Source organism: Balaenoptera musculus, chromosome 6, assembly GCF_009873245.2.
Source record: "Balaenoptera musculus isolate JJ_BM4_2016_0621 chromosome 6, mBalMus1.pri.v3, whole genome shotgun sequence".
Taxonomy (NCBI): domain Eukaryota; kingdom Metazoa; phylum Chordata; class Mammalia; order Artiodactyla; family Balaenopteridae; genus Balaenoptera; species Balaenoptera musculus.
Window position 1 is genome coordinate 187,608 of NC_045790.1, and position 15,763 is coordinate 203,370.

Genomic DNA, 15,763 nt, shown 5'->3' on the forward strand with positions numbered 1-15,763 from the left:
GTATGGAAACACAGAAGACCCCAAATAGCCAAAGCAATCTTGAGAAAGAAAAACGGAGCTGGAGGAATCAGGCAGTCTCTTCCCATTCTCTGGGAAGACTGGACAGCTAAAAGTAAAAGAATGAAACTAGAACATTCTCTAACACCACACACAAAAATAAACCCAAAATGGATTAAAGACCTAAACGTAAGACTGGATACTATAAAACTCTCTGAGGAAAACATAGGCAGAACACTCTTTGATGTAAATCGCAGCAATATCTTTTTGGCTCCACCTCCTACAGTAATGAAAATAAAAACAAAAATAAACAATGGGGCTTAAAATTAACCTCAAAAGCTTTTTCACAGCAAAGGAAACCATAAACAAAACGAAAAGACAACCCATAGAATGGGAGAAAATATTTGCAAACAAGGCAACCGACAAGGGATTAACCTCCAAAATACACAAAAAGCTCAGGCAGCTCAATATCATAAAAACAAACAACCCAATCAAAAAATAGGCAGAAGATCTAAATAGACATTTCTCCAAAGAAGACATACAGATGGCCAATAGGCACATGATAAGATGCTCAACATCACTAATTATTAGAGAAATGCAAATCGAAACTACAATGAGGTATCATCTCACACCAGTCAGAATGGCAATCATCAAAAAGTCTACAAACAATAAATGCTGGAGAGGGTATGGGTAAAAGGAAACCCTCCTATACTGTTGGTGGGAATGTAAATTGGTGCAGCCACTATGGAGAACAGTCTGGAGGTTCCTTAAAATCTAAAAATAGACCTACCATATGACCCAGCAATCCCACTCGGGCATATACGCAGACAAGACTATAATTCAAAAAGATACATGCACCCCAATGTTCATTGCAGCACTATTTACAATAGCTAAGTCATGGAAGCAACCGAAGTGTCCATCAGTGGAGGAATGGATAAAGAAGATGTGGTACATATTTACAATGGAATATTACTCAGCCATAAAAAAAGAATGAAATAATGCCATTTGCAGCAACATGGATGGACCTAGAGATGATCATACTAAGTGAAGTCAGACAAATATCATATGATATCACTTATATGTGGAATCTAAAAAAATGATAGAAATGGACTTATTTACAAAACAAAAAGACTTACAGACTTAGAAAACAAACTTACGGTTACCAAAGGGGAAAGGTAGGGGGGAGGGATAAATTAGGAGTTTGGGATTAACATATACACTCTACTATATATAAAATAGATAATCAACAAGAACCTACTGTATAATACAGGGAACTCCACTCAATATTCTGTAATAAACTAGGAAAAGAATTTGAAAAAGAATAGATATATGTATAACTGAATCACTTTGCTGTACACCTGAAACTAACACAACATTGTAAATCAAATATAATCCAATATAAAATAAAAATTTAAAAAAAACAGCTTCACTAAAAGGCCACCATATTTGTTACTTTAAATTCATTTGCTAAACCTCTATATAGCATTTGATTTTTTTTGTCCTTTTCCAACCAATCCACAAGTTACATTTTGTGATTTCTATACATTTGTTATACAGATAAGGTTATTCTGTCACTCTTCAAAAATGCAGCTGCTATAGAAATTTAGCTAAATATGTATAATACCACAAAAATGGGCTTAAAAATACCACTGTCAACAAAGGAAATGATCTACTTTGCAATGCTATGACAAATGAAAACAATTAAAACAATCTGACAAAGAAAAATATTTTTAAACGTATCTAATAAAACAATATGCAAGATGTCAAGAGCTCTGACTTTGAAACTCAAAATTAAAAAAAAAACTTTTCTAGCTAGTCTGTGATGTATGCTTTTTAAAAATCAAGAAACAGATGAAGAATCCTGCATGCTACTATCTATACCCCAGAAAATCATTAAGGAACAGTTTAATTTGGTTGCAAGATTCTTTATTTTGTAAACTATACATAAACAGTAAAAAAGAAAATGCATTTTACCTTAAATATTACATAAAGTTAACATTAAAGATTTTTTCTTAGTGTATATAAATCAAATAGAAAGAATCCAACAACTTTATTTCAGTGGATTGTAGACTGGGAAACCAGCTGACCCACTGTTTAAATGGTGACACCAGTGTGTAACACCCAACAGGTTTTTCCACTTGTATTATGGGCACAAAACCACAGGTCTGATATCCTTAAAAGTGATGGTGTACCAGAAGGGCTACATGATTAATTAACATGCTAACTTAAATACAACAATTAAAGTAATTTTTGTTGCAGTTAAATCTTAAATGCTACTCCACACAATAATCATAAACAAGTCCACATGGTAACTATGTAACAGTAGAAAAAAGAAAGAAAGTATTCTATTTTCTTCATTCCAGCAGCAGTACCAGGACGGGTATTAACTTGTGATTAGGTGTGCCTATCTATGGCCTAATGTCCTATGTGGGGATGCATGCTGAAACCTTTCTACGTCTATTTTGCAAGGCACCATACAGTATGTTCTCTAAGTTTTGACACTAGTAACAAAAATGGCATAATTCTTAGATTAAATGCAAATATTTATCTAACACAGGAAATAAAACAAGAATGAAGATTTTAAAGTTTGATATTGGGGCAAATGACAAACTTTTTGTAAAAATACGGTTTAAAAGAATCTTTCCCTTTGTCTTTCCACTTTAAGTTCTGCACCCTAAGTTGCTGGTCAGAAAGATAAAGAAACCTAGAAAGATAAAGAAATCATGCTGGTTAAGATTATCAAACAAATCAACATGAGACTGCTGTCTAAATTAAAATAAAAATTAGAAAGGACAACTATGTTTTTAACTTTCAAAATCCACGGTTTTTCCCTACTGGCCATTTTGTAAGATATCTGGTCACATCCAGAATAACTTCATAACTAAAAACATCACTAAAACTTCATAACTAAAAACATACAAACATGGTGGAGGTCTCCAGGATGGTGACTTTGTTCTTCTCACTTTGTGCTATTCCCTCACTCACCTCTAAATCACTCCAGCTCTGGGAAGAGTCTACTTGGAAACTGCAATTAAGGTCATGCATAGTTTTATAAAATCCTTAGAATCCAGGTCACTAGTATGTTATTGTAGATTCACCTTAGAATTTCTCCCAGAAAAATATCACATATGACCTCAAGCACTGGTTGTTTTGTTTGTGGCAGGCTCACATAGATCAGTAGCTCTGCATAACTTTCTCTTGTCTGGCTGGACTCCATATGTGTTCTCTTTTTCATATAAAAACTCAAAGTAAATGATACTTCTCTAAACATAAAGTTCTATGACTCTAGTTGCAATATTTGAAATAATTATACAAAATATAAGTGAGTTTTAGAATCATTTTGTTTTGGGGCAAGAAGGTACTCCTCAGTAGGGGATCACTTGGTAAGTAAAAGAAACGTAGAATTTGTTGCTCTCAGCTCTCATCCATCAGATGTATCCATCCTGGTCACCACCATCATCATCATCCCCTTCATCCTCATCATCATCTTCAATTTCATCTTCATCGTTCATAATGTCATCTTCATCGTCATCAGCAGCCCATTCACGGAAATCTCCACTTGCAAAATCTCCAGAGATCTCAAAATCAATAGCTTAGGAAAAAAGTAAACATTAATGTTACGTGACTGAGTGGTGGGATAATTTCTGAGGGTCAGAAAATTCTGATGAAAATTGAGGAAATTAATAAACTGAGTCACTTTGCTGTATACCTGAAACTAACACAACATTGTTAATCACCTATACTCCAAGAAAAAATAAAAAGTTAAAAAAGATAAATAAAATAAAATTTTAATTTGCTCTTTAGCTTTCTTAACAAAAATAAGGTAAAATCCATTCTTTATCATTTGTTAAAATATACAGTGCTAAAAAGTGGAATTGTTGCTGAGGTCTGATATGTAAGATTTCCAGTTCAGTAATACTGAGCTCAGCCCAGTTTTTATAAAGTCCATGTCAAACTTTGAATTTTACAAAGAATTGAGAACTTCTTCTCTTAGTGTGTAGGCAAAATAGTTGTCCCTCAAAGATGTTCACTTGCTCATGGCTGAAACCTGTGACTATGTGACCTTACATGGTAAAGGGGCTCAGGAGATGTGATGAAATCACGGGCCTGGAGCTGACAGGTTACTGTGGGTAACTTGGGTGGGCCCAGGTGATCACCTGCATCCTTAAAATCAAAGAACTGTTTCCAGATGAAGTCAGAGGGCAGTGTGATTACAGAAGAATAGTCAGAAGCTGGGTAATGGTCCCTGGGCCAAGGAACGTGAGTGGTCTTAGGACAAGGCCAGGAAACACTATCCTCGGGAGGGGGCCTCAGAAGGAACCAGCCCTGAAGACACCCTGCCCTTAGCTTGGGGAAGCCCACGCTGGACTTCTCATGTTCAGAAGTGCAAGGTCACACATCTGTGTGGGTTAAGCCACGAACTCTGAGGGATTTTGTTGCAATAGCAACAGAAAACTAACACAGCCAGTAGGTACTTTAAAAAATGTTTAGAAATTTATAATGACTATGGAGGCAATAATGCACACATATCTCAGAATGTAATCATTTCCCAACTCCCCTAGTATCAGTGTGTTTACTTTCTACCCCTTCTAATATTTTGGTCTAATAATTCTTTGGTAGCTAATTATAGCAAATCCTATTAATGTCATCCAGTGCTTATGAACTGATTGATTTCACCATACAACACACTGAAGTTCATATCTTTTGTGAAGAAAATATTATTTGTACTCTTCTACTTCTTGTATTTTCTTAATAATTTCAACATGCCGAGAAAACTCACAAGTCACATTCCCAAAACAATTTCCCTGTCACCTATTGAATTCATCTCCATATAATTATTATTTATAAAATAAACACCTGAAATTCTTTATCCATCACGGATAACTGAAATAACTAATAGTGCAACTCGTTTAAACTATGTGTTACAAAGCTGTGTTCTTCACATGTAACAAGTATGTTATGTAGCTATTGAGTACTGCACTCCATCCTACGGAATCTGAAAACGCTGGCCAGAAAGCCAAAACCAAGCTATTAAAAGTGTCGTGGAATAAATAAATGCAGAACAGGCATTTAAGCATTAAACACCATTGCTTTTATACCGTTTACCACTTATCTATTTCTAAACAAATGATATCACAGTGTATCAGTTTAAAAATTGCATAAAGGAGAAAAGTAAACAGTTTCTGAAATACAAGACTGACCAAGTACTTTGTTTACATTTTGGTCATTTGTATTAGTTGAAACATAATCCATTAATTCCGTCTGTGTGTGTGTGTGTGTGTGTGTGTGTGTGTGTCTGTGTGTGTACAGCTAAGTGGCTTTTGTAGTGAAAGCTCTCCACAGTACAAACAGAAATACTCACTTGAAACCTGCATTCTGAAAAAATATTTCATGAAACACAAAAGACATCACACTTAAAACTTTACAATGTGTGTATGTTATGCTCAACTTAACTGTAATATTATTTGTTTAGGTTTATATATAAAATGCATGCTTAGAAAAAGAACTAGAATATTAATTATAATTACCCTTCAAACAATTAAAACTATATTTTCTCACCCAAACATAAGGAAACATGCTCACACAGCGGCAATTTATGGACCTTTACTTTAAAAAGGTTACTTTTTCTTTCATTGGTGCTCCCATGTTCTCCCTGAGTGACCTTCTCCAAAGGCACACAGACGGGAGGGTGCTGTGTGGTGACACGGCACCCACCAGGGCCAGGTGACAGGGCCCAGAATGGATTGACACAGTCTGCCTTACCCGAGAGGAACACAGAAGGCATGCGACATCCTTCCCGTACTTGAAGGAGTAAAAGCGGCCCACCTTTCATTATTCTTCCGTAAAATATCTAAGTTATGCAGTTCTACTTGTTAGTTATGCAACTTTTTCTAACATGCTAGGAGTGAGCCTTCCTGCCCCCCGCCCAGTACACTCCGTAGGGTTTGCATCGAGTCGGGCAGAGAATGCGACTCTCCAGCACTTATCCCGCGGGGGAGAAATCGTGGCCCGCGCGGCCCTTCTCCTTACCACAGTCTGCAGCACCGCGCCGCCTGGACCCCGCGACTTCCCTTCCGAATCGGTCCACGCACCAGCACTGCCCAGCGCTGCCGTGGCACTGCGTCGGCCTGTAGTAACCATCTGCGTCGCACTGGGGGACGTACTGTCCTGTGAGATACGCACATGCGGGAGGAACGAGTCACCAGCCAGGCACCGACTCACTCAAGACACACACACATGAGCTCCGGCTCCAGGCTACGGGCTACGGCGCAGGTAGAACAAAGCAGGCGCTGTCATAATGAACTCCTTGCATTTCTTCTGCTGAGCAAATTTAGCGTCTTGTCTTTTTAATCACTCAGCAAAGGGGGCTGTTTCCAGATGTACAATATACAGAATTAGAGCTGATGAACGCCATGCATAATGAGTCACCCAGACCACTCAGCAGGGCATATGAGACCCTTCACCGTCTCATCACTGCCAATTTTTGGCTTTCATTTCCCCAAATTTTCATTCATGTATCCTCAGCTCTTTCCACATCAAGCTGTTTTCTACAAATCCAGTCCTGCTTCATCTCTCTGTGCATCTTCTCCTCACCTGGAATCCCTCTCCTTCCCTCCCTCTTGCAATGTAAAACTTGACTGAAATGTGACCCCCTTCTGTTAGGATGGAGGGTTTCTGATATATTTCTTCCATCGTGTGTGTCTCCCACTGCATGCGTTCACCACTACTCTGTGGTACCCTCTGTATTGGGAACTTTCGGTTCTCCTGATTTTGATTGTTATACAAACAACTCACACTCAGTCTAGTGGGAAGCTAGACACTTACTTTCATAATACAATATCTAACATGTACCTGGCACACTGCTAGTGATAAGTGTGCAATAATAATTGAGAAGTGAATTCACATTCTTCAATAAACACTCCCACACTACAGTGTAAGCTTTAGGAGATCAGACAATTTTCTTGTCTTTCCTGACCAATTGTCTGCTCAGTGACCAGACACAGTATAGTTACTTGATGAAAGGAAAAAGGAAAAACAATGACTAATAAACAGATAAAACATGAAACTGTTCCATTTAGTCTTGCAACAATATGGGATCATTATTTAACCTTTTAAAAAAGTTTCAAAATTCTGCTATATATCAATTTAGTTTAAAAATTATAATTCATTTGAAAGATTTGAACTTCTGGTCTTTCAGTGAGGTGGACCGGATATCACCAATATGGGAAACTCGAGAACACCTTCTGTGGATTTATAGCAGGAAAGATAAGGAAGATTTTCAACATTATTATCTCTACCTCTTAAAAAATACCATAATTTGACATTCTTGACATAAAAATGTTAAGATGGACAGTCAGTGTGGCCATTTAATTTGTTGTCTCTGCCAGAAACAGAAGAGCATTGTTAGGAATTAGCCTAGAACTGCAGACACCAAGACAGCTTGCAGCCCGGATGCAGCGCACCTGCTACCGCGTAACAGTGGACAGACTGTCAGAGAAGGACGCTTTCCTACCCATTTCAGAAGGAATATTGAAGGGTCAGTGCTCTCGAGTAATGACTTTCATTTTTATTATGTAAGATGAATAAAGGTGACTCCTCTCTCAATTGGGCTCTAAATATGTTTTCATTTTTTGTAACATCAAATAATCAAAGCCTGGATGTTAATAGCTTTTTGTCACTAATAGACCTTGACCAAGTCGAAGATATTTTCCAGTTGAATGTCAATGGCTTTTCCCACTGCACATGGCTGAACTTCGATTTGTAGAAAAAAAACAAACCCAGGTACCAAGGTAACGTTTCCACCTGTGAGCTGGAAAGGTGCATCTTGTAACAGAGTTAAAAGAAATGTGATACATTGTAGCTTTTATCTAACGATGTGGCTTCACATCTGAAATGCTGCATTAAAAAATTTAGCCTATTTATTTTGAACTGTGAATTTTCAAGTAATATGAAAAATCTTCTCATATAAACATACAATATTGTAATTACAAACATAGCATATCATAATACAGATTAATCAGATCTAAAACCATAAAATTATGTGCCACTAAATACACAAGAGCATTAACATACATGAAAAACAACAACAAATGTTGCATATGTGGTGTTCTACACTGTATGCTAAAATGGAAAAAGGGACATGTGTGGACAAACTGGTGAAATCCAAATAAAGTGTGAGGCTTAATTAATAGGATTATAGCAATGTTAATTTCTTAGATTTGATAATATACGATAGTTAATCTATACATGGTAAGATGGTAACTTTAGATGAAGCTGGGTGAAAGATATATGGAAATTCTACTGTATTTGTAAAATTTCTGAATCTAAAATTATCCCAAAAAGAGTTCATTGAAAAATTGTATGTTGACAAAAATAAAGAAAATAATCATATGTAATAGTTTAACAATCAGTTAATAGCCAAGCATTCTAATATTTCAAGGCTTTGGGTGAAATTTGGAATTATCTATGTATCTATATATCTATTTATCATCTAATACATACATTTACTTAGTAAAAGTAAGTTTATAAAAAGTACTGATGAGAAACTAAAAAATCTGTTCAAATTTTCCTGAGGAACTCAGACCACGCTTTTAACCGTCTCTCTCTCTCCCTCCCTCTCTCTTCCCCTCTCTCTCTACATACATACATGCCATCAATTCGTGAACTGTCAACCACAGAAATAGAACTGAAGTTTCTGCTGCTTTACCTTTAGCATTGTTTAAATTTCTTTTTTACTTAATAACTTTCAAAATGAGCATTATATTAGGGCAATAAAACAGACATATCTTTCAATAGGTAAGATAATAAAAGTAAGGCTAATGACTTTCAAAAACGTCATAAATTTTGTTGCTGAAATTTAGTGAGGTCCACGTTTGTGGGATTAATATCGATTTTGTGTTGCTGTTTCCCCAGGGTTATTTATGTAAGCAGTAAAGATGTCAGGGAGTGATCCACTACTCACCGAGGAGCTTCTTCACCCCGAGCCGCTTCTGAATACTGCCGAGCTCCGTCTGGCAAGGTGGGTCTGCAACGGCATTAACGTCACCTCAATGGTTATAGGTAAACAAAGAGGGGGCGATTTCTACGTTACCAAACCTTAGTTAGATTTACAAGGCTTTAGAAGACCTGTTACATATCAACTGTTTTACTTATGGAGACACATACAAGTAGATACATATATGTATACATATACATGTATATACACACATATCCATCTACACCTACCTCTATGCCTACACCTACCTCTATACCTGCAGTACATCTGCACCATCATGTACATCTACATGTATGTCATCTACATCTACATCATCTACATCTACATCTGAACCTACATCTACATCATCTACATTTACACCTACATCTACATCATCTACATCTGCACCTACACCTACATCATCTACATCTACACCTACATCTACATCATCTACATCTGCACCTACATCTCCATCTACATCATCTACATCTGCACCTACATCTACATCATCTACATCTACATCTATATCATCTACATCTACACCTACATCTATATCATCTACATCTATACCTACATCTACATCATCTACATCATCTACATCTACATCATCTACATCTGCACCTACATCTACATCAACTATGTCTACATCTACATCATCTACGTCTACATCTACACCTACATCTACATCTATATCATCTACATCTACATCTGCACCTACATCTACATCATCTACATCTATACCTACATCTACATCATCTACATCTACGTCATCTACATTATCTACATCTGCACCTACATCTACATCAACTGCACCTACATCTACGTCAACTACGTCTACATCTACATCATCTACGTCTACATCTACATCTACATCTATATCATCTACATCTACATCATCTACATCTACATCTGCACCTACATCTACATCATCTACATCTACATTTACGTCTACTGCTCTATAGAGAGGCTTTTCTACTTATTGGTAGATTATCTTAATTTCCGCAGAATGACAGAATTGGATGAAAGAAAGGAGAATGGTATAAAATACTTATAGGATGGAAAATGGTTCTTTTCATTGACTTTTAAAAGGTCAATCAACTCATTAATGTAAATACCACTGACAGGTTGCTTCCCAAACTAACTGATTATGTTTTCCCTCATTTAAAACAGTTCCTACGATCAAGAGAAACAGCTTCAGATTGAAACATAATCTAGGAAAACGTGAATGTTTCCAAGTTATTCAGAGACACGGTTATAAATTTTGATACTGAATAACACTGACAGGCTTCAGTCTTTTCAGTTTCACCCAGATGTTTGCAGTATATACCCAATTTGGAAGCAGGATGTAATATACAATAGTTTCTGAGAAGCCATCTTTTAAAAAATAAACTTAGAACATTAAACCAATTTGGAAATAAGTATATGCCTATTTTTCAAACTCTTTAAAACCACTCAGAAGGAGATTAGTTTCAGAGAAGTATAAAATTCTAAATAGACATAATAGTTTGGCTTATATTATTATATTTAATTATATATTTTCTAATATATATACATATTCTTATCTGAAAACAGTTCAATGTACTTTAGACTCTTATTGTAAAAACTTGCTGTTAATACTTGCTATATAAAAACTGCATCACAAACTACTGAAACAGCAAAACAATAAACTAGTACTTCCTCCACTACAACTTTTTTAGTGAAAAGGCAAGATATAATTCAAATAATTTAAGAATTTTTTTACCATACCAAACTCACAATATTCAGTTATTAAATTTGCATGTAAGCAGCAGAGTGGAAAGAGACCATGAGACAAATAACTTAGTATGTACTTTACAGTTTAATATGTCAGGCCAACAATGCTTTTCCTGGAGGAATCAAAAATGTGAAGAAAAAGTAATTTGCTTGAAAAACCTGATTACCTTATTGTTCTACTTTGCGTTGATACTGGCTCAACTGACCCCTTTGTTTTTTTCTAATAATTTGTGAGTCTTATATTATTAACAGAATAGGAATGAAGTTGCATAATATGGGCTCATAGAGTAGACCTAAAATTTACTGCCCCCCAAATATGACATTTAAAACCAAGAGGAAAGATTCTAGCTGAAGTTTCAATACTACATTGAAAGCAACTCTTCTCACTGCTATGGGACAGTTATTGTAAGTAGAAGTGATATTTCTCTTATCTTCCTGTGGGATTGCCCGAAATCAGGCACGTCTGAGTCTGACTCTCCCTGAATAAACCCGGGGCAGCCACAAGGTGTGTGTAGGGGAACCTGCCAGATTTCGAGCGAAGTCATGACAGATTGGGCTGTTCCACTACATACAGTACTGGATTGTGAATATCTATCCTGTGCTCTGTCTGGCCTTTGACTCAGGTACACTTGGAGGGCGTGACTGAGATTTCACCTGTCATTAAACTCTCTTGCAAACAACTGATGTAGATGAAAGGGCAGTGAGGTGGCGAAGTGCATGAAGGTTTGGACACAATTAGGCACAAGTTTATACACAAGATTTATTTCCCCCAATCTAATGGTGATTTGACTTTATGGAAAATTCTGATTTTATATGCTTAAAATTGTATGAAAATCAAAGTTATAAAATATAGGCTTTAATGTAATCATTAAATTTACAAGTAATTATTCCCAACAGTAGTTTTAAAAAATAAGAAAAAAAAGGAATTAAAATCTTTTACTAGTTAATTTCAAAATGCTGTTTTTAAAAAAATTAACATTGTTCATTGTTTTGCATTCTGAATTTAAAACCTCAAAGCCTTATATTGGAACCATTCACACATTATCTATATTATGAGTGGATAATTGTCAATGCAATGGTAACAATGCATTTTTATTTTCCCGCACGATTTTGAACTGAATAAAATGTCACCGGGAAAAATAAATAAGGAAATATCTCTCTGTTTACAACAGTAATATACAAAGGTGTTCTTACTGTACTCACAACTAGTTATTTCTAGGGAGTATATTTCTATTAGCTGTCAAATATATAGATACAATGTGATGTCAAAACTGCAAAGAAAGTGGACATTGCAGAGTGTGCGCGTGACTCAGTGGGTGCCACACACACCTGCAGGGGATGCCACCTCCCTGCAGGGAGGGCACACGGACCAGCTCAGCCTCCTTCTCAGGAGGCCTCTGCCCAATCCCCTTCCTTCATGGAGCCTCTCACAGAATGGGTATACTTAAATAACTTTATTAGGTTTACTTTGTGCACATTTCAAATATTCATAATACCAAAGGACAACATTGCCTGTATTTAATATCTTTCATTAAATTAAAGAAAAACATCCTTTGTAAAACTAATGCAGATGACGCCCGTTCTGACCTCTCCCCTGTGGCTGGAAGGCATAAACGACCTCGAAAGATGCGGCTGTTCTCACTGTCGTCCCATCGGGTGTATCGCTGGTCGCGCTCCTGCCCTGCAAGCTGCCTAGGGGCGTCTCTCAGCATTTTATGTATGAGCGCTTCGCAAAGTCTGAATGTAAAGGTAAAGCTGCTGGAGATGCAAACTACTATCAGTACATACAGGATGGATAAACAGCAAGGTCATACCGTAGAGCACAGGGAACTACATTCAATATCCCGAGATAAACCATAATGGAAAAGAAAATGAAAACGAATACACATCTATATCTATATATATCTATAACTGAGTCACTTTGCTGTACAGTGGAAATCAACACAACATTGTGAAACAACTAGACTTCAATAAAATTAAAAAAAAATACGAGGAACAGCTGCTGGAGAAAGAAGTTTCAGATCCCCCGTCCCTGCGCTCATTCTGTAACATGAAGGACTTTAAGATCACTGAGTGTCGTCCTCAGCTGTGGACGAGATCGTTACATTCTCACAGGGCTGTATGAGGGAGAAATGATTTTCTGTGCCCAAAAGACGACATGGGCCTGAATAAATGTTAATTTACTTTCTCTTTCCTGGATCTTACACAACAGCACTTTAACTGAAATAGCAACTAATAAATTGAGGTACTTTTCTGAGTAGGGGCTTAAAATATATTTTATGAAAGTAAGTTATTAACACCTAAGGTAACAAAAATCCCAAATTAATATTTTTCCTACTGATTCTTTTATAACTAATTAGAATGAAATCATACAAACCACAATCATATCCATTTTGTGTTGCTTAATTGTCATGATTTCAGAAAATCAGTCATAGAAACAGATATGCATTTTAACTAATTACAAACTTTTTTTAGGTTACAATTTTTTTCCCTTGGAAAACTACAAGTATTTCACTTGCCTGAAATTTTATATTCTCAACCTCATTTATTAAACTTTTGAAATTAACCTTAATTTATTTTTGAAAGGTATTTTTTTAACAACACTATTACTGTATTTTTCAGATATTTTCCAACAACCATACAACTATAGTCCTGATTGCAGTTTTAAGTCAACCTGGATTAATAACACCCCATTATACATTATTCTCTCCTTCTCTCTCTCTATATATATATGTACACACATACACACACACATACATATATTACTCTAATTATAATAAACTTAAGAATTTGTTGTTATTGAATAAACAGGAAAAACACATTCTTTATAAGGTGAAACATTTGAAAAAATGTTTTTAATGCTTATTCTTTTCCACGAAATTACTTAATGAGCTAACTCCATAGTCAGTTACCCTGATAGAGCTTTTGTAATATTTTCTAGCATATTAATGAATGGAATTAGCCAAACTCTCCTAAGCTTTTGGGAAGTTGTATAATCATTTAACCAGCTCAGGTATCATTTACTAAATTATCTCTACTGTGTACTAAATGATCTCAGAGGATGTCTTCATGTGACTACGAAGATTTCAATACTTTGGAAGTAAGTATCAAGAATAATAAATGAAAAGTATATAAAGCAGAATCTTTTGGGGACCTTTAATCAGTTCTACGAATATTACTGCAAAATCTAGGAATGTTTTAAGGTAAAAATATTTATTTCTGCAGTAGAAACATTCAGAGTTATTCAGAATATTTTAAAATGTTCATGTACAAACACTTGGACATGCTATCATAATAATCAAAGAAAAATTAAAATAACATTTGTCATCATAACAAAAGACCACGTCTCTTTAAGGCAGTTTACCTGGATTTACTTTTTTATTCTGTAAATCAGCGGTCCCCAACCTTTTTGGCACCAGGGACCAGTTCCACGGAAGACAATTTTTCCACGGATGGCGGGGGTAACGGTTCAGGCGGTAGTGGGAGCTACGTGGGGGGGGATGGTTCAGGTGGTAATGTGAGCAGTGGGGAGCGGCTGTAAATACAGATGAAGCTTTGCTTGCTCGCCCACTGCCCACCTCCTGCTGTATGGCCCAGTTCCTAACAGGCCACGGACCAGTACTGGTCCGCAGCCCGGGGCTTGGGGACCCCTGCTGTAAATGATTTAAGTGTATACTAGTCATTAAAACCAGGGCAAAACTTTTTAGGGGTATTCAGTCACCTAAAAAGCACATACGCAATAGTATAAGTCAACAAGTGTGTGTGTTTGTGTCAGTATGTGAGTGTGTGTTTGTGAGTTTGTGTGTGTCTCTGTGCATGTGTGTCTATGTGTGTGTGTGTGTGTGCATGTGTGTCTATGTGTGAGTGTGTGTGTGTGTGTATGGTTTAGAATATTTTAACAGATCCAATCTACTTTTTAAACTTTGTTTAAAGTGGTTTATAAACACATTAGTGGTTTAATCTATGCTACAAACCCTGCTGTTGACTCACTGCTAATCAATTTATGCATAAGCATGTGATCCCTAATCACTGAACTATTACTAATATATGAAAAAGTAATTGTGATAGTAAAATGACTGATATAATGTGCTGGCTTCCATAGGAAAACCTGAGAATCATTAACACAGATTAGAGCAGCTTGTTCATTCTGGTAGCTGTCAAGGGCTTTAAAAGGCAGTGACAATAGCAGATGTATCATGTTAGACTAATTCCCAATTTGTTTTTCAAAATTAGCATCAAAGTTACACATGTCATTTTTTCTTAGTTTCCCCAAAGTTTATCATAATTTGAATGTTTTGGGTCTATTTCCCTTAGACACAATTTTAATTATCATTTGGCTGATTACATAAGCATGGCTCCCATTTTCCCTTATGTTACCATTTCCTAGTGAAGCAGGACCCATGAAGGACCAGCCTCATCCAACCCTCCAGGCTGCCTTGCCTCTCCTGGGGAATTGAGACTCTTTCTTTGCTAGTGCATTTTCATAAAGCTAAGTTATCTAAAAAGTTTGAAAGGCTAAGTCATTTTAAAATCAAAAATGTAAAAATAACTTTATGGTGAATGCTGTGGTTCATTTGGCTCATTTAATAAGATCACAAAACAGAACATTAAAACTCCACAGCATAGTGATAAAAAACCCATTTATTTTACACCATGGGCAAAGCAGATAGCAAACTAATTTAAATGATTACTTTCAATATCTATGTTCTCATATCTCTGTGTGTTTCTTGGCGGTTCATAATGGAAACTATAATGAAGTGCATTAATAAAAAATATTAATGACTATTTTTCATCTCATTTAGCATGTTTTGCATCCCTAGCTGTGTTATACTGTTCAACGTGCTGCTTATTTGCTCTTTTATTAAACATTCTAATTGGAAAACTATCCCTCACAATGAATGGGGTGTAGCATGCTGGGTTTCTTTTTCATTGAAAACAATTTAAAAAGAAAATTTTCCTTGGAGTGTAGTTGATTTACAATGTTGTGTTAGTTTCAGGTGTACAGCAAAGTGAATCAGTTATACACATGTACATATGTCC

General features: G+C 36.1%; 1 protein-coding gene across 4 annotated transcripts in view; it reads right to left on the reverse strand.

Annotated features, from left to right (window-relative positions):
* Positions 1-3,053: 3,053 nt before the first annotated feature.
* SPOCK3 (SPARC (osteonectin), cwcv and kazal like domains proteoglycan 3) overlaps positions 3,054-15,763 on the reverse strand; it is a 433,554-nt gene continuing 420,844 nt past the window's right edge. For all 4 annotated transcript variants that reach the window (XM_036854214.1, XM_036854215.1, XM_036854213.1 and 1 more), the window contains 3 exons: positions 8,960-9,022; positions 6,028-6,165; positions 3,054-3,589 (listed from right to left, as the gene is read on the reverse strand). In XM_036854214.1, coding sequence (XP_036710109.1) covers positions 3,426-3,589; positions 6,028-6,165; positions 8,960-9,022 — 365 coding nt within the window. In that variant the 3' untranslated portion in view covers positions 3,054-3,425. The remainder of the gene's footprint in view (positions 3,590-6,027; positions 6,166-8,959; positions 9,023-15,763) is intronic.